The following is a 24084-nucleotide window of genomic DNA, read 5'->3' on the forward strand; positions in this document are numbered from 1 at the left end:
ATTATTTTTAGCCAATAACGTACCTGATTTATTCCTTGACTAAAGGAAAAAACCTCGTTTACAGGGTTGGTAACTGCTCTATGGATAAAGCTAGATGGCTACAAAATTTACGTTAATGGTAAATACGAGGTTGCAGAAGTGCTGTTCAGTCGCCAATTCGGGCCTCCTCTGTCGGATTTCGATCACCAAAAACAATGTTTTGTCGAGACATTGAGTGGTTTGACGTGCAATAAATAGAAGCCAGCATTAAGTGAGGAACAGGAGAAGCAGTATGTTGCGTTCAAGGGTAATCAACTGTCTAAAAATGTGAAATAGTTGCATATAAAATGTTTTTGTTGATTTCCAAATCAAATGTATGATTAGCAATCATTACTTTTGGGGGCGGGGCTTGTTAATTTCAAGCATTTGATGCATGGACGGAAATATTTTGTTGGTGTGCCATTTTTTTTAATAATATGTCATGTATGACTATATACGTGTATGAAGCCTGGAAAGATTTCAGTACTAGACCTCCACTTTTTTCAATTAATTTTCAAGCGCCAAAAAATTGCATCCTTTAATTAATGGTTATTTCCTCTCCTCTATCTGCACCCTCTCCTTTCCTTTATTCCTCTTTATTACTCTTTATTAATCAGTCACTTATTAGTTCACGGAGATCCATCGAGATTCGAACCTCGGACTCTTCTCGGAGATTCGAACCTCGGAAACACATTTTTCCTAAAAATTATTCACAACACTTTTACCACTAGGCATGCTAGGCCGCGCACGATCGCTTGTTGCAATAATCAATCTTTGGACGTATTTAAAGTATCCATTGAAATAGACTAATGAATATTAAATAAACTAAATATTCATGAGAAATTAAATATTCATAATGATGTATTGCACTGTCATTGGCCAGCTCATGCGTTGTAAGGTCATGCGAACCGTACCGCTAGACTTCCTGCCTCAAACATTGTTCTGCACGACGTGTGCATCAATGATCAAAAACGTGCTCTAAAAACACATTTTTCCTAAAAATTATTCACATTGCCAGAGCTTCCTGGATTCATCTTGGGTGAAATCACAAGGAGAGGTGAAAACTGATTTGTTTGGTGGCAGATAAGTGGAGGTCTTGTAAATGGAAACTTTCCTGAAGGCTGGCTCAGTTCTTAGTAGATTTGTTTAGAGTGACGAATGCCCCCCCCCCCTTCATTTTTAATCCCAACAAATTGCAAAATTCAAGCTTAAGGCCAAGAAAAAATACATACCAGTTTCTCGCCCCCGCCCGCTTCCTTTTTTCCGTGCCGCCTTTAAAAAAAAAAAAATAACAATTTTTAATTCATACATTTGCAATATATTTTGCATATATATTGTCAATATATATTGTCTTTTTGTTTGTTTCCAACAAAATTGTAGCTATGTAGAAAAAAAGGGTAAAGCGCCTTTGGACACACCTTTGTTTTGGCAAAATTAGTGGGAGAAAATGGAAGAATCCATGTGCCATCTTGGAAAATCCACCATCTTGGGGGGACGGGGGAATTAGCTCCTGCCTCATTCATTTTTTTTAAAAGGCTGGACAAGAAACAAGTTGGTTTTTTTACACGGCCTAATCTCTTGTTCTAGCTCGGGAAACGTTAGCACGAGTAACTAGGACTCGACAAATCACATTTTTTAACATTTGGTTACGATTTAGCTAACCACTGGAAATTAGTCATTTGTTGAATGTTTTGTGAGTGTTACAAAAGATGCCTAGCTACATGTAGGCAGTGTTGACAAAACACTTAAGGAGAAAAAAAACTAAATGCTTCTTACAGTGTCTGCTATAAAATCACGTTCTAGTCACATCATTATTTCCAGCGGTCACAGATATTTTTGTAAATTTGACCTGCTTGACTTTGTGCTTGTAGGTGCTAGCTTTGTTCAAGAGTCTCCATCGCACAAGACAGAGTGTCTTCCAGGGAGACGAGCTGGCTCTCAATGGTGCGTAAGGATATTTTGGTCAACTCAAAACCCCAATTCGAGGCTGAACATATTCAGTTTGGGTTACCACATTATTTGGGGACAGTTATCACTTTTAAGTTTTAAGTACATGTGTATCTGACTATGGAACTTTTTTGAAAAAAATGAGGGAAAGTTTATTCGTTTTCACTATACCCTCATGGTTTTAGCATATTGACATTAGATCTAAATTTGGTAATCCATGCATTAGTACCCTAAATTGCTGGAAATCTCTGCAGAATTGTCTTGGGTTTTTTGGGGGGTTTTTAAAATAATTTTTGAGATGAAAGAACCTTCCAAGGGGAATGAAGCATTAAAAAATTGTCAATTGAAGGTGTTTTTCCTGAGGGGGTAAGAAAAATAGTTTCTTAGCTCACTTAAAACAGTGTAATCATAAAAAAGCCTTTTTTCCCCTCAATTTTCTTTGACAGCTGCCAGAGAGCGCATCAATGAGGAGTTTGCCAAAAATAAACACGAGACAGATCCTGACGAAATCCAGCAAGTGAGTAGTCTGTGGATCGGACATTCACGTGTGCAGAGTCACGGTCGAACACCTGATATATTCTAGCATGCAAATTTTATGCGACCCCCCGCGCGTCAGCCAATCAGAGTCGACTTTAGAAACTTTGACATCCTTTCATTCCAAAATGTGGACTAAGCTGTTGATTGGTCAATTTGAATGTTATGTGTTTGTAATAACGGGTTACTGAAGACCCGATATAGAAGGCGCCCACTGAATGGTCAGAATCTTGAGGTCAAGACGCAGTCTTGTTTTGCATAATTAATCGCCGAATCTGCTCGCATATCATAGACCCTTGCTGTGCAAGGGGATACTCTATAGACTAGCAAGTGAGTGCTGAAGACGTGAATTAACAATTATTTGAAATTTGCTGTCTGCTGTTAGTTTACATTTTCTAAAAGTCACGATTTGCACAACATCACAATTCCAGGCTGATATGAAGAAAATACACCTCACAAAGTCAAAAATAACCTCGAAAATAAACCAAAAAAATGCAAATGTAAAATAACTTGACCTGTTCTATAACACACATTTGATTGAAGCACACAGGGACACAATTTTTGGAAGCCCTGAATTCAGTATTCTTTATTCCATTGCATCGGTGGGAAAAATCCTTTTGCAATTCATGTCACAAAGCTACAGTTGTGAAGTAGTCATCACAAGACACAATTCAATCACAAGTCACTTATAAGTCATTCACAAGTGATTCAGTCTTGACTTTACTCACGATTATTTAGATTATATTACGTATTTTGTCATTCTCGATTGGCTTAAGACTGATTAGAACACAATTGAGATTCAAGGAAGCTTATTTTCATGGTAGTCAAATATTCTGTATTGCTATTTTTCCTTTTACTTGAATTTTATACAATATGGTCACATCCTATTGTATATGTTATCATCAACAGTTGATTAAAGTTGGCGAGGACGTGGCGGTTTTGATGAAAAAGAACATTGTGCAGGCCAAACTGAATGAAGCTGGCAGATACCGTAAGTTTGCGTTCTCAAATATTGATTTGATTTTTGATGAAGAGTGATTTTAACAGATGCCATGTTTGGGATATTTTCTCCATACATGTACATGCCATATCTTTTAAAATAAAAATATATCTTGGAAGTTTTGCAGGATTGAGCCAGAGACCAGTCATTAGTACTTTGCATGGGACATGACCAACCTTAAATGTAGTAGCACATACAATATGCCATTGGGTTATGCACAGAGGTGGATTTTGAGGATTCAAAATGTTCCTCTTAAAAATGGCTCCGTAGTTGCATACAACTCCTCACCATGGCATCTCAGGAAAACTACATACGATTTGTAACAATAGCGTCATGCCTTATAATACTGGAAGTGAAAACAACCAAACGATATATCCAGGTTAACTTTACAGGTACTTATTTTTGTTGTCTTTCAGAGGTTCGTCTCACTGAAGACACACTGAGGGAAGACAACGCTCCCCTACCCAGGGGAAAGGTACGCAAGAAACCCAGGGGCAACCAATCGACTGAAACCAGGTGACATGTCAAAAACTCAAATTGTAGAGCAGAACTTGAGAAATGATGAGTTTTGTGGTTCACAGATGAATACTCGGTGTGGATGAATACTCTGTTGACTGATTAGACTCGCATGCAGTTTTGGACAGTTGGATGAGGCGAGGCGGAGATGGGGAGCGTGGCTTGGAATGTGGGCAAAGAGGGGTTATCAAATAAAGTTTGATGACATAAGTCACTGTTGTCTAGCAGCTTCACCAGAGTTTTACTAAGTCCTGTGTTTCGTAAATGAGTTGGGTTTTGCGAGCAAGCTTTACCATTAAAGATGTACTGTCCTTGCTATTTCCAAAAAAAAATAGATTGATTAAAAAAAAAGTTTTTGAATATGTCATTGAAAGAAAAAAAAACAGATACGGAATAATTACTTTTCAATTTTTGAATTATTTGTGGCTGGACAATATTTCAGTTCCCGCAGGGTAGACTGGTTCTTGTCACCCTATCAGAATTGATAACGGAAAAACCGGGACCAGTCTACTTATACGGTGGATTAGTTTGAGCGAAAAAGCAACTCAAAATATAAGGCTTGTTACAGAGGGTCGGTTGCAGAGGCCAAAAATAAAAAAACAAAAGTAGTTTTCATCAGAAGGAAAAATTAAGATTTATGGAGAGCACAGACAGTGCATCTTTAAGTTGTTTGTGTTCTGAATTGATGGAATTCATTCAATGGAAGCCCTTCGATGCTTGGATGCCTTTGTCGGCGGCTCGCTACCACACGCGACATTTTTTCGCAGGGTTCATGACGCTTCCACTGGGACACTGGAAGGCGTCTGAAAACTCCACCATGTTGGAAAGAGTGCCAATCACCCTGTAAGAGAAGACAGAAAAGTACAGTGAGCAAAGAATATTTTACTGAATTTGGACTGAGGGTGTACTTGAACGGCCATTCTGACACTGTACTGCAGAGCAGCTAAACCCTTCGGTAAAGTATCGACGCGGCATCTAAGGTTTCTTAAATTTTGCGGCTTCGGTTTAAAAACATAACGGGTTTGAAACTTTTCTTAAAGTTAATGGTTAACATGTTCGCTTTTTGTAATGATGGTCATGGATGACTTCTTATGAGTGGATAGACGTGCCAGTAAAAATAACAATAAAAAGAAAATGTTTTGACACTTGTTACTTTAAAACTTTAACTTGATGATTGAGATAATTCATTGAGTGCAGTGTTCGTATTTGAGTCTGCATTATCTGCTTGGTTAATTAGAATCAAGCCGATAACTCCCCTGTTATTACAGTGGGATCTTCCACCTCACCTGTATTTTCCTGGGGAGTGGGCATCGCTCAGCAGCTTCAACAATGCCTGTTTAGGGGTGTCCAGTTTACACCAGGTCTGCCCGGCCCCGATGAAGAAGATTTGCTCGGAGGTCAGGTCTTGAAGTCCCGGCAGCCTTGCTTCTTTACCCCCTCCTTGGGCCCGCAGGCTCCGGTAGGTGTGTAGGGCTAGCCGCAGGCCTCCATTGTCTGCGATGTTCTCCCCGAGAGTTAGCATACCGTTCACCTGGAAAGTATTTAATGCCAGGGTGGAGATCTTAATTACATTGTTTGTTTATATATGTACAGTGAAATCTTGATAAGTCAAACTCTGATAGCTCAAAACAACTGTTAAGTCAAACAAAGTATCCATTGCCTTAAGTAGTATAACAATGACATACAACCCAGCTTAACTCGAAACTCTGCTTAAAGGGAATGTACAACATTTGAAAATATCGAAAAACAAAACTACCAAATTTGTACGAAATACCTTGCTAGGATGTTGGTAAATGACAGTTTAAAGCATCCTGTAAAATTATGGCACCTGGTGTGAAGGCATTTTCAAGAAAAGTTGTATTTTTGTATTAATTTCCAACGGTGGTCGGCCGACCACTGTTGGAAAAACCAAACTATTTTTCAACTACTGCTCCAAATTTACCTTTTATTTCAGTTCAAATTTTGTTTGCTATTGGTTACATGTTCATGAACGGGTGCAGGCCAGCTAGACTGGTTCCCTTAACTGACAATTTTCCGGCATCTATAAATTGATCCATTTCATCTTTAGTGGAGTCAGGGAACCAGACTACTTGAACATTTTTTTTTTCTTGGTTTTTCCAGCATTTTCGAACAAAAAAATTCAAATATGTCAGGGTAACGATATTTGATCTATTATACTAACCCCTCAATTAGTTCATTTCTGAAAATTACAGCAAAAGCCAATGATGTACATTCCCTTTAAGTCAAATTTTGAACCAGTTCCCGTGAGGTTTGGCATCGAGATTTCACTGTAGTTTCTTTTCTTTCTTTTTTTGGAGGGGGGTTTGGTTAGAAAGTTTCACCTGTTATACAGTGTATAAAAATTGACATGAAAGAGTTCCTTTGACTTACATGCCTGTCCCCCATTTTGTAACTGCTGTACTGCTGCTTAACACACTGAGCGCGCTCGCTGTATGCCTGGGCCGATTCGTTCTTCCACCAATTATGTAGATTGCCAATGTCGTCATAATTGCGTCCATGGTCGTCGAAGCCGTGGGTCAATTCGTGACCTATGACCCAACCTATACTGCCATAATTTATGGATCTGCGGAAATGAATAGTTTTGTTACAATAAATTACAATGATAATTGACAGTTTAAGTGATTTTTTTTTTATGGGGGGGGGATGGGGTTTGAAAATGTTCAGGCCACTCAAAATATGAGTGAGGGATTCTATATTTATCCCTGATTTTACATACTGGATACCTGTCATCATATTTACATAATACGAGGACAGAAGCGACCTTAAAGCATCTGAAATAGTATTAGTAGTTATGCACCTTGACTTTTTATATATGCCCAGTTGTGTGATTGGCTTAGTTCTACTGCTTGATGAGAAACACTATTGTGAGTGTGTGTGTTACATGGGGCAGAGGTCATGGCGACAAAGGTGTGCCAATCGTTCCCTGACTCCATATCTGATTCAGCTGTTGCGGCAGCGTTAGAACTATCCCTGATGTCCAGGGACAGTTCAGGGTGCAGGGGAATTTAAAATGGTGGCTTTAGACAAGTTTTGAGACTCGGGAACCTTTTTTTTGTAGGGGTACATGTATTCTTCTCCTAGGAACTCCGCAGGGGAGTTTTAACAGGAGGCAAGAAACACCAGGGCGAACCCCTTCTCTTAGCGATAAGTTTTACTGGGTTCTTTTACGTGCATTACATTACACAACACACGGGACCTACAGCTTTACGTCCCATCCCAAGGACGAAGCAATAATGGTTAAGTGCCTTGCTTAAGGCATAGAGCAAGGACCAAGGGCACAAGTGTCCAGACCCGGGCTCCAACCATAGAGCAAGGACCCATCCAACCCACAATCTGCTGCTCTGAAACACCAGAGCATGAGTCCGGTGCAGTGCTCTTGACCGCTATGCCATGACACTCCATTTGGCATTTGGCATAGGGTAGGGGAAGTTGCTAAGACATCATTAGATGAAGGAAAGAGAAAGAGCGGGTTTAGGAGACTCACGACGGCAAGGCGGAATCGTAGAAGGGAGACTGGAGAATGCCGGCAGGGAAGACTATCTCATTATGACTAGAGGTGTAGTAAGCATTGACTTCAGAAGGCTTCATCTGCCATCTAAAAAACACATCAGAAGTAATGATGTCATCATTCTGTGGGCCAAACAAGGGGAATCCCCGAGGGATGCTAACCTCGCTGTTCTTTTGGGAAATGTCCAATTAAAAGGCTAACCTCAATGCCGTTTTAACATAAAAGGTCACATGACACCTCCCCTTTTTTAGCCACGCCTACATTTTTTTATTGACCATGGTGACCGAAAATCATCCATGTCAATGCTGGATTTTTGGGGGTTTTTTGTTGAGAAGTGATTTTAGTGAGAGTTAATTGGGGTATCTCAGTACACTTCCAAAAGTGACAGGTATTTTTCGTAGTCGCTGAAACTTTCTTTAGGCTTATATTGCAACGAGATTCTTTTCAAAACAATTATGTCTGTTACTGAAAACTTCAAAACAATAATCATGTTAAAATCAGAATTGTTTATGGTTTCAAAAGTATATGTACGTACTGCGTTCTGTCCACGGGTTTATGGAACTGGGCCAAGTTCGCCTTGCTATAAAACAATGACGTGCTGAGCAAGTTGTAAAAGTAGGATTGTCGGTCAACCTTGAACTTCAAAATAAAAAAGATATAAAAAAGATACAATCGGGTATTTTTGTAAATGCATAGGGGCTTCAAATCGGCTGTAGAATTAAGCGTAAGTTTGTATAAAAACGAACATTGAAGAAAATGCATTATTATGACCACGTAAAAGTTTTCCCAAAATATTTAAACGTTGTAAAGGTAGATTGAAGTACAAACGGAAACGATTTTTTTTGTGCGAAGGCTTTCTTTTAAGTTGAAAAGCTATACCAAAGATAGAAAAGGTGATGGCAAAAGCCACGCCCACAGTGCGCAAAGCTTAGTTACCTGACAGCAAAGACATGATTTGATTGGTCAGTGAGTACTATGTTTGATTCATAGCAGGAGCGATCCATGTGTTGGTGCTGTTCTCTAACCGGTTTGTTAGTGTGACGTCAGTTTAGTTTAAACTACGCCCACTGGCCATTAAGTAGCATTGGAACCCGAAGCTAACGCAACTGAGTGTTTATCCAAATGGGCGCTACATGTACATGTATATCAGTGGTAATCGCGGGTGTAGGTTTTCGATAACAAACGCGATAGTTATTGAATTTTCGGATGTGTTTCTGGCCTACCTCTTCGTAGTATTGATCAATTTTATTGGTATCTTCAAGCCACTTCGGCCCCACTACTTTCTCCTCAATGGCTTCGGCCTTCTGGGCCGCCAGAGATTTAGTCGTGTCGTCCATCCAATCCACGCTCGGTAGACTATCTAGGAACGTCTTGCGTACATTCTCAATCATAGCTTTAATCTGCAAAGTACATTGTATATTGTGATCACTCGGCAAGTTCTTTAATTGCTATTTTCAAGAAATACAAACTTTTTTTTTCACTTTTGAATTATACTGCAATAGAAAAATAAAATCTGCCCACATTTAAAGTTATGGAATTACTTTACAAATTTTGTATTTGCGGCCCGGCAATAATTCGGCGGATTTTTTGTGCGTTATGGGCGCAAAAGCAACCCCAAAAATCAACGTTTTTTTTTCACAATTGGATTGCAGCCGCCCCAAATTGATTTTTAAAAAGGGGATTTCTCAAGTCGTGGAAAATAAAACATTGAAATTGAAATTCGGTAGGAAAAAAAAATCGAATTTGTTGAAGAGCACGAGGAGAGCAACTTTAAAGCTAAACAAAAGTATTAAACATATTTAAAAGAGTTATTGAATTCGTTGGTATTTTTTCTTTGTTTAAACCAGTTTTGAGCACTTGGTTTAAGCCTTTTTTTGGATGAATTTCGAACTTTTGTATCAGTCACATGACTGTCATTATTATGACATAGTGAACATCTTGTCCGTTTTTAAAAGCGCCTGACTACCTCATCCTTGATTTCAAGACTGTGCAGTTTCTCCACAAACTCGGCTCCCGTCGCAAATCCCAAGACTTTATCAGCGGCTCCGGCGCAGGTCATCCACCGGGGCGCCACGGCCGAAATGCCCGTGTAAGCTTTGTGGAACTCCAGCACCGCTCCCCGGTACCGTTCCGGTAGCGACCCGGCTAGCGACGCGACGGATTGCCAGACCATGTAGTCGTGGACGATTCTGTATATAGGTGGCCAATAATAAACTTTGATTACTGAAATGTGTCGTTTACAATTAAGCAAACTTCTGTATGAATGTTCCATTTGTAAATTTTAAATTGCATAAAATGGTTTTGTTTGATTTGAATTGAAGCTCACGGTCTGGTTTTTGTTATTTTCCCGCCGTCACTTGAGGCTAACCTAAACACCGAATTCCCCCCGTTTTCGGAAGCTCAAGGGTCGAGATTTCAGTCCGAAACCCCTGTCAAAATTTGCTGAGGCTGATGTTTTTTTCAGGAATGATGGTTTTGCCATAAGGTCGGAGCCTGGCTCCCCTGAACGATGAACAAAAGACCGTTAATGATACAAAATAAGTCTGACGGTTCGAACCCCGGGGACAACTGTTGAGCGGCAAGGGGTCATTCCATTAGAAGTTCAAAGGCAAATATTCTTCCCGCCCCATTCTTTGAGCAGTTTAAAAATGCTTTATTATAAAGGCTGGAAGATTGTATGCCTTCAAGACTAGACAATTATTTTCATGTTCCCTTTAGTTTTCTAATTGTCTTTTTTTTTAGCAGTTTGTTTTTGTTTTGTTTGATTGTGTTTGCGTGTTTTTGTTTGTGTGTCTGTGTTTGTGGTTTTTTTATTTATAATAATCAAGCCAAGATTACTTCAGAGCTGAATAGGTGCACGTGCTCGTAAAGATGCCAAGGCCTTTATCGCTTTACCTCAGTGGTGTTTTCTGGACGAGTTCGTTCATTTTAGGGAAGTACGACAAATGTGGCACAAGTACCTCTTCGTCCGGTGAGATGTCCATGCCAAACACTCTATGCACGAACGCTGTAACATCAACCTATTGCATGGGGGGAATTGACAGGTTTTTTTTTATCCTGACACGATAGGTCATCCATACATCATCAGTGAAAAATAGACACTGACAACACAAAGTGATACCCTCTGCATTAATGAACTAAGACCCATGCGTAACAGAGAAGCTGTCTGCGTTTGATGTTAAAAAGAATGAAGACACAGTTCCCTGCCTTTGGAAGTAAAATGACGAAAACACTCGGATATGTCTATTGGTACCTTTGTAGCACTTTCCGCATTAGGCAGCTTGATACATTGGTTTAACAATTTTGATGACTTGTGCAGCGCTTTCCTATAATTCAGACGAAAATTCTGATAACTGTGTGTGTTGATTGTTCAATGTAAAGTTTTAAGTAACACATTTTGTTTTAGCTCCGTCGTGGATTGATACGTAAAGCAGTCGTAAAGCAGTTCGCAACAAGTTATTCGAAACGTGGTCACGTTCATACAGATATAGAACTTCTGGCCAATCAGTGAAGAGATTGGTTGGGGAGCACATGCAGTTTGGGTGGTACATTTCTTTTCATTGGTTAATCGATAATGCAGCTCTTAACGTGATCACTTTCTGCATGCATTATTAATGGTTTATGTTTGTCAAAGTATCATATCAATGTTTTGATTTGTGAGTATGCATATAACTTAGGATCGTAACTGGTTCAAAGCCTTACAACTGGAATCATTTGGGTGAATTCACGAAGAGTCATTTTGTGGTAGGTCTTCCACGGATCACGTAGCTCATCCTTGGGCACTGTTATCTGAAAGAGACAGGATAGTTAAAAAATAAAAAATAAAATCTGTGAAGAAACCCGGCAGCTTCACCTGAAAAAAAGGAGCTAAACCTCGGCGTCCTAGATGACATATTTAGAATTATAATTATAGTAGTCTTAATCTTACACGCGACATTCATGTCATATAGAATGACAGAAATGAGTACATTTAAAATGTGCTACCTTTACACTTTTAAAATCAATATTAAATAACTTTTTATTTGATTGAGTTTATTGTATTGCTATCGATTTTAGGCCTGGTTGCTACTTTTTTTGCTGCATTCAGATTTTGTTTTTGATTCACCCTGCTTTGTTCCTGCTTCAAGTTTTAATACGTTAATTCAAATTTAATAGATTTTCAGGCCCCAAAGCACTTCCATTTCTTTTGAGCCGTCTTTTTTTTTTCTCTCGATTTTGGAACGGTGAAGCAGAGACCATAAGCCATCCCGAAGAATATGAACACCTATGGCGCTAAATACCTCAGCAAGTTGTTTCTCAAAGGCCAGCATTTCCTTCAACTTGCTCTCGGCGTGTACCATGTAGTCATCAGCAGTCGTCGTCACGCCGCTATCCTCGGCCAGAAGACTGGCCAGAGCCACGCCGAACTTCACGTAGGCTGCCAGAAGCTCCTGCCATGCAGCAGGGTAGATTAATGAATATTGATGAATTGATGCATATATATGAATATTAATGAATATTGATGAATAATTATGCATGTACCTACTCATACAGTTTGGTTTTATACATTCTTTTTATTTATTCATTGATTAATAATAAGCTGACTGACAGATCTGCGATTTACACATTGACGGACATTTTCTAGAAGTTACAAGTTAATGATTTAATCTAGAACTTTTCATTATTTAAAAAGAGGGGAAATGGGGAAGCGTACTTTAATCATTTTCATTTTAATGAAATGTATAAGGAATTTGTCAGTCTTTTGGAGCCTTCGAAACTGATCAAATTGTTCAGCCCAAAAAACCCTAAAAGGACAGACCAACATACTTTTACCTTGATGTAGGACCTATATGTTATGTTCGAATTGGTTCAGTCTGTTTGTTGTGTATTGGTTTATAATAATCACATCTGAATTGTTGAAATTAAAGTTGCTTAGGGACACACGAATCACGTGATCTTGGTTCACAGCTATTGCTAAGGCCAAGTTCGGGCAAGGACCATTAGTCGACTAGTGGTTGAATAATTGTGACGTACCTTACGCCTGCGCACTGATAGCAACGTGCGAACGTCTCTAGTCAAACGCTGGTTAAAATGTCATCGCAAAACTTCTGGATCCTGGCTCTCTGCCAGCGTTATGAATGCGCGCGGCTATTGGTTACCAGCGGTGCAACCAGCCCCAGTAGGTTGGTTCCAAATAGTCGACTAGCGCAGTCAACCACCGTCGACTAGACAGAGTTCGGGCAAGCGTAAGTCGAACTATGGTTAACCATTGGTCAACTATAGTCCTTGGGCGAACTTGGCCTTATTTAATCCAACTTACATCGTGACCTCCAAGATACAAATCCCGCGGTCCCAACCACAGTCCCGCCTGCACAAACTGTAACAGAAGAATAGAGAGTTTTTTCAACCGCATCTTGTTTGGGTGAAATTTCTACTTGAAAGGAAACTTGGTAACTGTTGATGATAATGAGCATCTTTAATGAACGTTTTAGTTGTTAGAAGTTATTAAAGTACATGATGACCAGGTTGAAATTAAGGGAACCCATTGCGCGGATGTATACGTCATTATAGGACGCAGACATGCGACACTTCTGCTCCGTTACATTAAGTAAAGTTTAAGAGTTAATCGGAATTTAGGATTGTAGTCCCTGAATATTCACATCTTTGGTTATAGGCATGCAGGATCATCCGCATTTTTCCAAAAAGTAACCTACCGATCGACGCGCGAATATTATCAAAAATATTACTTGGATTAAGGTTTGTACTGATACTATAAACACCACGTGAAATTGTTCCGTCGTGTATGCTGTCATTTAGAAGAAATCAAGAAATGTCGGTGATTTTAAACGGTCACTGATTTTTTTTAAATAGAGTGTAATTGACGAAATTGTGTTTCGTGCTCAAAACGTTGTACATGGTTTTTCACTGTTTTCTCGAAAAGTGTAATTATCCACTGAGTTGAGACTTCAACAGGTTAGGTTTTGAACATTCTTTTTTGGATTTTGAGTAGTGTTATTATTGGCAACGAACAACATGCACGAGGATCAACTTTTCCTATATACATGTGGGCCCTATATATAAATATTCCTTTATTAATAGGAAAACAATGACCTGGATGATGTGGCGAGATGAGTTCTTGTCATCGATGGTTATTCCCATGCCGAATAGCGGGGTTCCAGATGCCTTTTGCACGGCAAGGAGCGTGTCGAGGAGCCCCTCGCTAGTGTAGATTTCTTCTTTTATCTCTGTCGGGTTCGTGCACGGACTCCATCCACCGAAAGTCTCGATGAGCTGGAGTCAGGATCAAACAGGACATTCATGCATTTTCGTTTTGGTAAACCTCCTTAATTGGAAGGTAAAATCATAAATGGTACGTGAAACGGACAACAAAATTTCTCTACCATCGGTCTATGCCTATACGTTAGTGTTTTCCAATTTGTACCGCTGATATAAGATTCAAAACACTTTATGAATAGTACTTGTACAACCCGATGTACTGATTTGTTTTGGAGTAATTCGCTCTTTTCACACTTCCGCCACGGGCATGCAGAGCCTCGATCTGGCAACTTTACACAATAAATATAGCCGGTTCAGTGATTCCCGCGTCGGGGTTCAGATCACTGAATCGGCTATTTTTATTGTGTAAAGTTGCCAGATCGAGGCTGTGCATGCCCAGTGGCGGAACGTGAAATTAGCGAATACCCTTTTCTATAATATGTTGAAAGTCTATTTGTTGGTATGATGTTTTTTTCAATCATTCAGTTTTTTATTGGCCGGAGTTAATTTTAGTTTAAGTTATGATATGCAAATTGACTTGTTCTTGTGAAGTGCCATATTGCCATAAAGTCTTCGACGAATTTCAATTTAGCATCTGAACCGAGGCTTTCAGCTTTATAAGCCATTGAGAACCCTTATTTTAATCTTCACCGCATAAGAGAGCACCGAGGCTCTTGATAATGCAGCCTCGCTTTGGATTCAAGATGGCGATTCTGTGCAAACAGCGAATACGACTGTTTTCTTTTATTCAAGATCTCACCGTTAGCATTGATTTTGCTCCGGCTGCCTCCATCCCCTCAACATCCATGCATGCAGTGTAGAAGTCCCGGGCCTTCTGTAGGGAACCGCTACTGGTGCTCTCTGCTGACAAATCTTCGGCCTCTAAAATCTGGGGTTATAAGAAAAAGGCCCACCCTCAATGTACGAAGGAAAAAGGAAAATGTGCAGAATTTATGCCGTGTCATTTGGGTTGGATGCCATGCCACGTTTCGATTAAGTTCAGAATCGCCTTAAAGAGAAATACCTACAAGCCGAAGCTGGAAAAAATTTTTAAGAGGATCATTTTTTTACATAATTTTAAAGTTCTGGTTTGATTAATGTAAACATTTAAATTTACGCTAACAGTAAAATAGCATAGTCCGACATTCAGAGCCTTGAAAGCGATCGAATGGTTTTTGAGGGTCTTGAAATCGTTGCTATTTTCAAAAACATCTTTTGTTTCATTTTCATCCGGTACGGTGGCCGGGAAGGGACACGCACTGTGGTACAATTTAATGTTTAATGTTTTTTTTTAAATGTTTTTGTTGGATAGTTTCTTTAATCGTAACCTTTTGTAGCGTGCCCTTTTGATCTTCTTTTGCGTGTCTAGTAATTTTTGAATTTTAAAACTGTCATGTATTTATATATTTTGATTGTCTTGTATTTTGCCTGAGAAATTATCTAATAAATAAATAATAAATGAACTGTAATTTGTTGGTGACACAATATCCTTTGCTTGTCCCTATACCGTCCGAAGGCACTGGTGACCTCTAATGTCATTGAGCTCTCATTGGCTACATTTTTTAATATCTGTGACCCCGGGTCAGCACTACCATATGCGTACGACCGGAGCGCTCAAAATGTTCGTACATTGTTCAGTATGACAATTAGTGACCTACCTACAATGCTTTGCAAGGCTGCGTTTCCTGCACAGTTCTGTGTGGAAGGAATTAGCGAAGAACTCACTGTTTTGACGATTTTGAGGTTGGCATCGGACAACCCTCCGAAGCTCTTGCTAACTCCGGAGCGCCATGGCGGGATCTCCACCTGGTCCAGCCAGCCGCCGCAGGCGTACCGGTAGAAGTCGTGGCATGGGTCGGCGGTCTGGTCGAGCGCGCTCAGGATCACGCCGCTGGCAATCACGCACTCGGGCTCCAAACAGATTGGTCCTGGCTCATTCTGTATGAGAATATTATAACCGGATCCCACAAAATGAGTCTTAGGGACCATTTGTTTGTACTGATCTTTTCATTTTATTTTAGGAAGCGTATAATATGCTCTTCATTTTGATGTATCACTCAGTTAAGTTATATACCTACTATGTGGATAAAATGTAGAATGTTCTTATTGAATTTCATTGTGTTAATTTTAAAGATTACTTAACAAATTCTAACGCCAGTTCTTTATTTCTTACACCAACAACTGAATATGAAATAATTGACATTGTTAACAATTTGCAAAATAAAAAAAGCTCGGGACACGACCTTGTTAGCACATTTATATTAAAACGTTGTATTACTGCAATATGTAAACCACTTGCCCATATTATTAATTCTTCTTTTTTAACTGGTATTGTTCCCTCTCAACTAAAAATTGCCAAAGTCATTCCAGTTTTTAAAAAGGTGATCCTACTTGTGTCAATAACTACAGACCTATTTCTTTACTGTCATGCTTTTCAAAGATTTTTGAAAAATGTACTTATGTCCGCACTATAAAATTCCTAGATAAGTTTAACATTTTAACTATTTCACAATTTGGATTTCGCAAAAAACATTCAACCACCCATGCTTTACTTGAATTTATAAATAAAGTATCTAATGCCATTGATGACTCCAAACACACTCTAGGGATATTCCTTGACCTCTCTAAGGCGTTCGATACCATCTTATTATATAAACTTTCCTTCTATGGCATTCGAGGAACTTCCCTAGAGTGGTTTAGGAGTTATCTCTCAAACCGAACCCAATATGTGTCTATTAATGGCTTTAATTCAAACTCTAGTTGTCTTACACACGGAGTACCCCAAGGCTCTATTCTAGGACCTTTGCTTTTTATAATATATATTAATGATTTTACAAAGTCTTCTAACTTGCTCTCCTTTATACTTTTTGTTGATGACTCTAATTTATTCTTTTCCCATAGCAACCTCAATTACCTCACCGACACTGTTAACGCCGAACTTAAATCTGTTTCGAATTGGTTCAGACTCAATAAATTATCCTTAAATATTTCCAAAACTAGTTACATGTTGTTCAGTAACTCCGTCAGTGAACTACCCTGTAATATTATGATTGATGATTCTGTAATTATCAAAACTGATTGTTGTAAATTTTTGGGTTTGTTAATTGACTCAGGGCTTACATGGACAAATCATGTTGATCATTTATGTAAAATCATTGCAAGGAACGTAGGTGTAATTAACAAACTCAAGCATTTTTTACCTGTAAATGTTTTGGAATCTCTTTATAATACCCTAATTGTCTCTCATCTTAACTATGGTTTACTTGCTTGGGGTAGTAGTTCTGCTACAAATTTAAACAGACTACTCCTATTACAAAAAAGAGCCTTGCGTGTAATTAATTTTGCCGACTACTATGAACACACTGATACTGATCCCCTTTTTGTAAAACATACAACTTTAAAACTTAATGATATGTATAACGTTCAGCTTGGGTCTTTAATGTATCAATCTTTTCACAATACATTACCATCTTCCATTAATAGTATTTTTAGCCAGAAAAGTAAAATTCATTCTCATTGGACTCGCCAAGCCTCTAATTTTTATATTCCATTTAGTCGCACCTCTCTTGCTCAAAATACGGTTAAATACAAGGGACCCAAGCTCTGGAATTCGTTCTCTAAACAACTGCAAGCTTCTACCAATCTCTCCACTTTTAAACGACTATTTAAATCAATCTTAATTCAAACTTATCATTAATTCATGCCAGTAGATATAATATGTACATGTAGTTACATGTAGATTGTAGAATATCCATGATTGTATTGCTCTTTGCTGACCTGACTAGTCTAAATGATCTGTATTGTATTGTTTGTTTGTCTGTTGTTTACGTCTCAATGTGTATTGTGTTTAGGTATGTTGCTTTTCTACGTACATGTAATTACTTTAAATACAGCATGCTCATTGAGCCTCGTGTGACTGACCATTCAATAGTGTTCATTGTAAGTTAATTCCCTTCTCTTGGATTGGGCTCAATGAGCATGCCTGTCTGGGGCCCATGCTTAAAAGCTCTGCTTCTCAATGGGTCCCTCTGCAGTGTCCCTAAAATATCACTTTTGTTGTATTATTTGTAATTCTTTTCTGTTATGTAATTATTTCATGTCATTTATTGATTTGATACTGTGGAAAATAAATGAACCTTGAAAAAAAAATGAACCTTGAATTGTGTCAGATTTGGTTAAAGTAGCTCTGTAAACTTGTGACTCATTTCGTTGGGTTGGGTCATCATATAAATGGGTGATTACGAAACCTCGGCTTCATCTGCGAATCGGCTCTTCACTTGATCCAGGATATCATAGACCCCTTGCACGCACGGTGCGCCCTCAGCGAGGACAGGTTTAATGTCATTTAAATTCAGTGACAATGAAAGTATAAAGTGTCTGCGTTTACTTACATAGAAACAAAGACCTGCCCTCAAAATGTGACGTTAGATGCACCTTTGATTTGCGAACATTTTCAGTACATGTAGGCCTACTTCACAGTGCTTGTGACAAGTTTAACAATCAAGCTACCGTGGTCACCTGACCAAAAGGTCGCGATCTAATTGGTCAATGTGAACTCCTTTTTTTTTTTTATTAGACAGGCAGGATAGAATTTGTTCATTTTGATATAAGCCTTTTTGTGTCCCAACCAAAACTTTCAATGTTGTGCTCATAATGATTAGATGTTTTGTAAAGAAGAATTATGGGTCGGTGTTCTTGAAGTTTATAAGGACGCTGGAACATAAATTCAAAGTTTGGTACAAATAGGCCCATATTTCTTGCTTGGTTTTTGTTTGTTTGTTTTTCTCGTTTTTGATTCAGTTTATTTTGGCTGAAATTCACCCTGTTTTCCTCCTTTTTTTATTAGAAAACTCCAATAACTTTTAAATGACCTTTAAATAGGAATTGTTCAAAACTCAAGATTGAAAACGTACCAGCTTATTTTACCTATCGATAATTAAAGTTATTTTTTTTAATACGGAGTTAGGATCAACCGTACCAGCGTATTTTGGATGAAGCTGAAGTTATTTAATTAAAGTTGGAACTGGATAGGCTTAAATTATAATTATCTACCGAGGACGCGGAAATGACATTTGGATGGAGTGGAGTTTCCGACGAAAATGTAAATTTTCTGCAGTCTAATTATACGTGAGATTGGTGAATGAAAGACACGCATAATTATTTCAGAATAAACAAAATAAAAGGTCATGTTTATGGATAATATTGACCAACAGTAATTCTGAAAAAAAATACACAATAGTTCTGAAATAAATCCATTGATGAAGGTCAATGGGGGCACAATTTAGCACACATTAAAATCAACCCTGCAGTCAAAACGCCACTGCGTGCACAAAGAACTGTAATAAGGATGACAAAAAAACGTATACGCGCGTGTGGACAAACTGGTTTTTGACAATTTTTTTTTTTATAAATGGCCGACATTTCTGAATTTAGGCTTCATTTTCAACGCCGTTTTTCACCATATACCACCAAGATCTCGCAGTTCAGGAATATCTTGAAACAATTTCAACATGTCTGCCCAGTTTTGAGAAATCTGCGTCTGACAAAAAAGTGTTTAAAAAAATACTTGGACCACCCTGTATAGTTTGACTATTAGTACTAATATGTATTTTCAAGGGTGAGATTTTTGTCTCTTTCTGTCAATTGCATGTGTTCTGTGTTATATTTAAAAACAAATCGTCTACTTAAAGATTTTTAACATTTCGGTTCCATCTGTCCTTTCATTTCTAACTGACGAACACACAAAACAAAGCTGGTTAAAACATTGTCGGGCAATGTTATTTGCCCAACATTGGTATGAAGTTACCTCATTGTTGGTTAATTCGGGTAAAAAATGACCAACTATTGACAAGAATTTGCCCAAGAGTCACGGCAGGTGGTATGGTGAACAACATTGGGTAAAATACCAAACCGTTTACCAAATTGCACATGCTCGTAGAACATAATCGGCACCGAATCCAGTGGAGTTAATTATGTAAATTAATTTATGAAATATCACAGCAGGTGTTTGAAACGTTTGAAATATGTTAATTTTCAAACACATGACGTCTCCTTATCCTTTTAACGTGCATTTGGAAATGCAGGTGCTTTGAATGTGTTTGATGATGCAGGCCATATACTGCATACTGAAAAAGAAAGAACTAAAATACAAACACGGAGATATTTACAGGCAAATCGATGACTTTGAAATATTAACCATGACAGTACTAAATTTTCTATATTTCTGTTCAATGTCGAATCAATATGAACGAGTTCAATCAAATACAATTTCAATTTTACATTAGTAATTAAAAATGGTTCGGTATCTTTCAGAGAGAATGTTGCAATTTGAAATCCACTCGAAATATGTTTTACTGAACTCTGATCCAAAACACCCTGCACTGTTTGTAGAGTCAGGAAAAATGAAACATATCATAATTACAATAGGAGTTGGAAAATAATTTCACAATGAGGAATTTTAATTCATAATTGAAAAGATGTAAAGACTTCGGTAGTTACCTCGGCTTAAAAAAAAACTGAAGTCAATCATTGTATATATACTATGACATACAGAAATGCAGAAACCTTTACATGTATTTTCAATTACCTGTAGGTACATATGTGCATAATAATGCCGTACAGGGTGATTAAATTTTCTGATTTTAAAAGTTACCATATGCAAATCCTATTATGCTGCTTAACGTATGGCAGGCTTTATCACCAGGATTTCTAACATATGGTTCATTATGCCAAGGATTCTTCTGCAACGCGTTTCTGGTAAAAAAAAACAAAACAAAATAAACTAGACGTTCGCTGCAGTCGCTTCATTATAACAACATTAAACTGCTATGTAACATTGGTTAGGACTTATAATAGTGACTTTTATTAAATATTTTGTCGCTCTCGATTGATTCCGATTATGTGATCAAGCTTTTTGTGACGATATGAACCTATACTGACTGAGACCAATTTTAATAGTTTTCTTTTCTGATCGCTTTCTTGTTTTTGGTTTATATTTTGGATAGTAGGCAAACATTTGGAAATGGGCGAAATAAGCACAATCTTTTTATTTTCAGTGGGGTGAAATTGAAGAACAAATTCAAACCTTCGAAAATCGTCACTTGTAAATGTAATAGAGAATTGATGGGATAGACGGGGACCTTGGCTGGCTTAAACCCCAATAATCACGCCTTTGTTATAACCTTTATAAGTAAACATGTATGTACAGTTTATGGCAAACTTACCAATAGCGCATCCCTCATCACCGGTACTCCAATAGACACGACAGCCTGCCACAGGACCAAAACCACGGGGAGAATCATAGCGGAATTCCCGCTGCGACTGTGTCGCTCGTGGCTGGCTCCGTAGTATACTACGTCCGGTCAAAATATGCTTTTTCTTTCTACGAAAACAGACGGAATGTTGGGAAAATCTAACTTCATGTGACTAATTTAACGTGTATAATTCACGCAATAAATGAGACCGTATCCTCAGAATCATGGTGTATTAGCAATGCCATACACCCGAACGCAAAAAGTATTGACCTCAATTCAGAAAATCGATTTTCTTTTTCATAAGCCGACTCTGTCAATTTGTTCGCCTTTCAAAAATGCAAAATTATGCGGGCAGAATGGTACATGTGGTAGTTTCCCAAACCAATTGTTTACATTTCAGGAGCAGACGTCAGCATCCCAAGCAAATTTGAATTCATGTGGAAAGTCTATAATCAAGCACAGATCACAAAACATACAATTAATCAAATGGACTGATGTTTTGTCTGGCAGTGTTATTGCGGTCCTACGATGGTGCCAAACACTTGACAAAGAAAAAAATGGTTGTTGTCAATCATCATCTGTTTGCCTACCTTTAAAACCCATGCTTTTAACTAACTGGAATCATCTTCTTTTTAAAAAATATAATGTCGAAGGTCCGTCTTACGCAGTGACGTAACTAGCTATATAGCAGTCCCCGTGGCGTAAGTATAGGTTCAACTTGGGGGCGGGGGGGGGGGGCACCAAGGAGTGCACTATTTTTTCAAGGGGACCCTAGAGGCAAATGATATACATGTATATTTTTGTTCAGTTCAAGATTACGAGGGCACCCGTGCATGATGGGCACGGACATGCGTTGGGTGGGGGGGGGGGGGGGGGGGGGGAACACGTCCCCCCATGCAGCACAGTAGTATGCAACTGCTATAGCTAGGGTCCAGTTGCAGGGGGTGGGGCCACTCGACAAAACTCCCCCAAAATTCTGAGGGAGGGGGGCGTTTCCCCATGCGTTCCCCCCTTGATGTTAAATATGAGACACCTGAAAATCTCTTGAAACAAAACGGCGATGAACTGAGCTTATACTGCCAATGATTGCCATAAACAATTTTTGGAAGCCGATATCATGAAGTACACCCCCCCCCCCTCCTTTCAGTTTTTTTTTATTTTTGTCGTCAATTTTTCAAAGTTTACCGACTCACAATGCCTTTCAGGAATGACTGAATGGGCCCCGCTGAAAGTTGGAAAGAACATTGGTATTTGCTGAACGTACTCCGAGAGAACTACAAAAAATGTCTACTCTCATCAAAGGATCGGCCGCATTGGCATCAGGAATTTGGAGTGTCGAAATGGACGTCTGCGATATATCCCAGGTGCTGAAATGGTAATCAATTCCGTTCGAAATCAAAGAAACGAGGATTTTACGGCATTCCTATCATGGAAAAAAAGAGCATTCAGACTTTACCTGTGCAACTCCTTTGTGTGTGTAGTAGTACACTGAAGAGATTCTCTCGGTGGAACAGTTGTGAGAAGTGCTGCGGGACGTCACTCTAGAATGCTTGTCCCGACGCGGTAACGAAATATTGAGTACATGTACTGTTGGAACTGTCTAAATCACCTCAGAATACCGGAATCCCTGACACTTGAAATCTAGTGTCAGCTCATGTAATGCAAAAGCATACCGGCAGATTTGAGAAAATTGACATTTTAGAGTCATGAATATTCATACTCAAGAACTTGACGACTACAATTAGCCTGTTCACGTGGCTACCCGCAGCTAGCTAGCTAGCTGCACGCTCGAGGGAGGATTGCTTTGCCGCCCCCAACGGCATCGATATTCAAACGTCTTTTCTCAACTATTTCAAATCACACGCACGCAGATTACCCGCTTTATTCAAAAAGTGTAGCAGTGCGTTTTTATGAGTGCCTCTATTTTTGTTTTAAAATGCATATATTTTTCCACCAGATTGCATGCCAATGTAGTAAAAGAACCAGATGCCAAATTAGCATCATTTGAGATGACAGCTAACACAAAAGGAGGGCGCTGTTTGATTTGGTTTATTACATGTCTATGGTATTTATCCAAACCAAATAACGCCCTCCTATTGAGTCCTCCATAATCTCAAAGAGGCTAATAATAGTCAACGACCTCGACCCCTCTCCTCGCCTTTGCTGGAAGTGAAAGATAAATTGTCTTAGAGAAGTTAGATAATCCAGGCACGTGATTACTCTCGCCCCCTTCAATAGTCCGGCAGATGGGCAGATAGGTGATGGGATTGTGCCTTTGATGATGCAAGCTTGGAATTTTGCATACAGTCAGAGTATGTCATGAGAAAGATATTTTGCTACAGGGCCATCGCAGAATTTGTCCCTAAAAAAAAATATAGGTAGAATAACAAGCAATGGCAACCTTTTTGAAAAATTTAAAAATTGCTGGTTCTTCTACCTAAGGACAAATCTGCGGTGGCACTATAGCCAAATATCTTTACTCTGACCCATCGACGTAGCTACGGGGGCGTGGGGGCTAACACCCCCCCCCCTCCCCCCACTTGAAATTTAGCAACCGTAGAAAAACACATCCTTGTAACTGAGAATGATTAGCGGGTTTTTAACAGAAAGAGCCCTTTTTCACATTTTCTGTTTAATTTTGACAAAAACCCTGTTTTTCCTTTTTTTTTTTTTTACGTCCCGTGAAAATCGAATAGCGCCACTTATTGTCTGACATGGACCATGATGTCGGTTTTGAACAGCGCCCCCTTGGAAGATAGTGTCCAACAATAAATAGCTAGCGCAATGCTTTCGCCACTGAAGGGGGCTCAATTAATAGTATTCATACTACGTGCCCGGATTGGTCAATAGATGGCGCTTTGTGACCACTTGCGCGAGCTCAATGATCTGTAAACAATAAAAAAAAAAAAAAAAACTCATATTTACCTTCGTCGAAATTTCAACAGAGGGCCAGGGGCGCCTGGGGGGGGGGGGGGGGGGGGGGGGGGGGGCGGCTGCTTCCCCCCCCCCCCCCCCCCCCACACACACACCCC

The 24084-nt window shown here is 39.0% G+C and overlaps 2 protein-coding genes across 4 annotated transcripts; one reads left to right on the forward strand and one right to left on the reverse strand.

The window, feature by feature from the left end:
• The first annotated feature begins 82 nt into the window (after window positions 1–82).
• LOC119729541 (complex III assembly factor LYRM7-like) lies at window positions 83–11904 on the forward strand. 3 transcript variants are annotated; one of them, XM_038202142.1, is made up of 6 exons: window positions 83–286; window positions 1890–1962; window positions 2412–2482; window positions 3409–3490; window positions 3916–4015; window positions 11774–11904. In XM_038202142.1, the coding sequence occupies exons 1-6, from the start codon at window positions 272–274 to the stop codon at window positions 11802–11804; spliced, it is 372 nt and encodes a 123-aa protein (XP_038058070.1). In that variant the 5' UTR covers window positions 83–271; the 3' UTR covers window positions 11805–11904. The 3 variants fall into 3 exon arrangements, with proteins under 3 accessions (XP_038058070.1, XP_038058071.1, XP_038058072.1); XM_038202143.1 differs by having other exon boundaries at window positions 11777–11817; XM_038202144.1 differs by lacking the exon at window positions 11774–11904 and having other exon boundaries at window positions 84–286; window positions 3916–4253.
• LOC119729539 (endothelin-converting enzyme 2-like) lies at window positions 4463–22819 on the reverse strand. Its single transcript, XM_038202141.1, has 16 exons — window positions 22509–22819; window positions 21023–21180; window positions 15525–15737; window positions 14560–14688; window positions 13635–13814; window positions 12844–12900; window positions 11825–11974; window positions 11247–11333; window positions 10440–10564; window positions 9511–9733; window positions 8768–8944; window positions 8080–8183; window positions 7521–7631; window positions 6407–6599; window positions 5302–5546; window positions 4463–4856 (listed from the first exon to the last, which is right to left on the reverse strand). Exons 2-16 carry the CDS (start codon window positions 21098–21100, stop codon window positions 4757–4759), a joined length of 2172 nt encoding a protein of 723 aa, XP_038058069.1. The 5' UTR covers window positions 21101–21180; window positions 22509–22819; the 3' UTR covers window positions 4463–4756.
• Window positions 22820–24084: the final 1265 nt, after the last annotated feature.

Source organism: Patiria miniata, unplaced genomic scaffold, assembly GCF_015706575.1.
Source record: "Patiria miniata isolate m_02_andy unplaced genomic scaffold, ASM1570657v1 HiC_scaffold_21, whole genome shotgun sequence".
NCBI lineage: Eukaryota > Metazoa > Echinodermata > Asteroidea > Valvatida > Asterinidae > Patiria > Patiria miniata.

Bases quoted from the DNA above. Each gene is read 5' to 3' on its own strand.
- LOC119729539 (XM_038202141.1), bottom strand. From the start codon at position 21,100: ATGATTCTCCCCGTGGTTTTGGTCCTGTGGCAGGCTGTCGTGTCTATT. The intron at 12,901-13,634 runs GTCATTGTTTTC...CTTCTGTTACAG, and splicing joins CATCTCGCCACATCATCCAG to TTTGTGCAGGCGGGACTGTG. The intron at 11,334-11,824 runs GTATTTAGCGCC...TGTCTCTTTCAG, and splicing joins TTGAGAAACAACTTGCTGAG to ATAACAGTGCCCAAGGATGA.
- LOC119729541 (XM_038202142.1), top strand. The intron at 1,963-2,411 runs GTGCGTAAGGAT...TTTCTTTGACAG, and splicing joins AGACGAGCTGGCTCTCAATG to CTGCCAGAGAGCGCATCAAT. The intron at 3,491-3,915 runs GTAAGTTTGCGT...GTTGTCTTTCAG, and splicing joins GAATGAAGCTGGCAGATACC to AGGTTCGTCTCACTGAAGAC.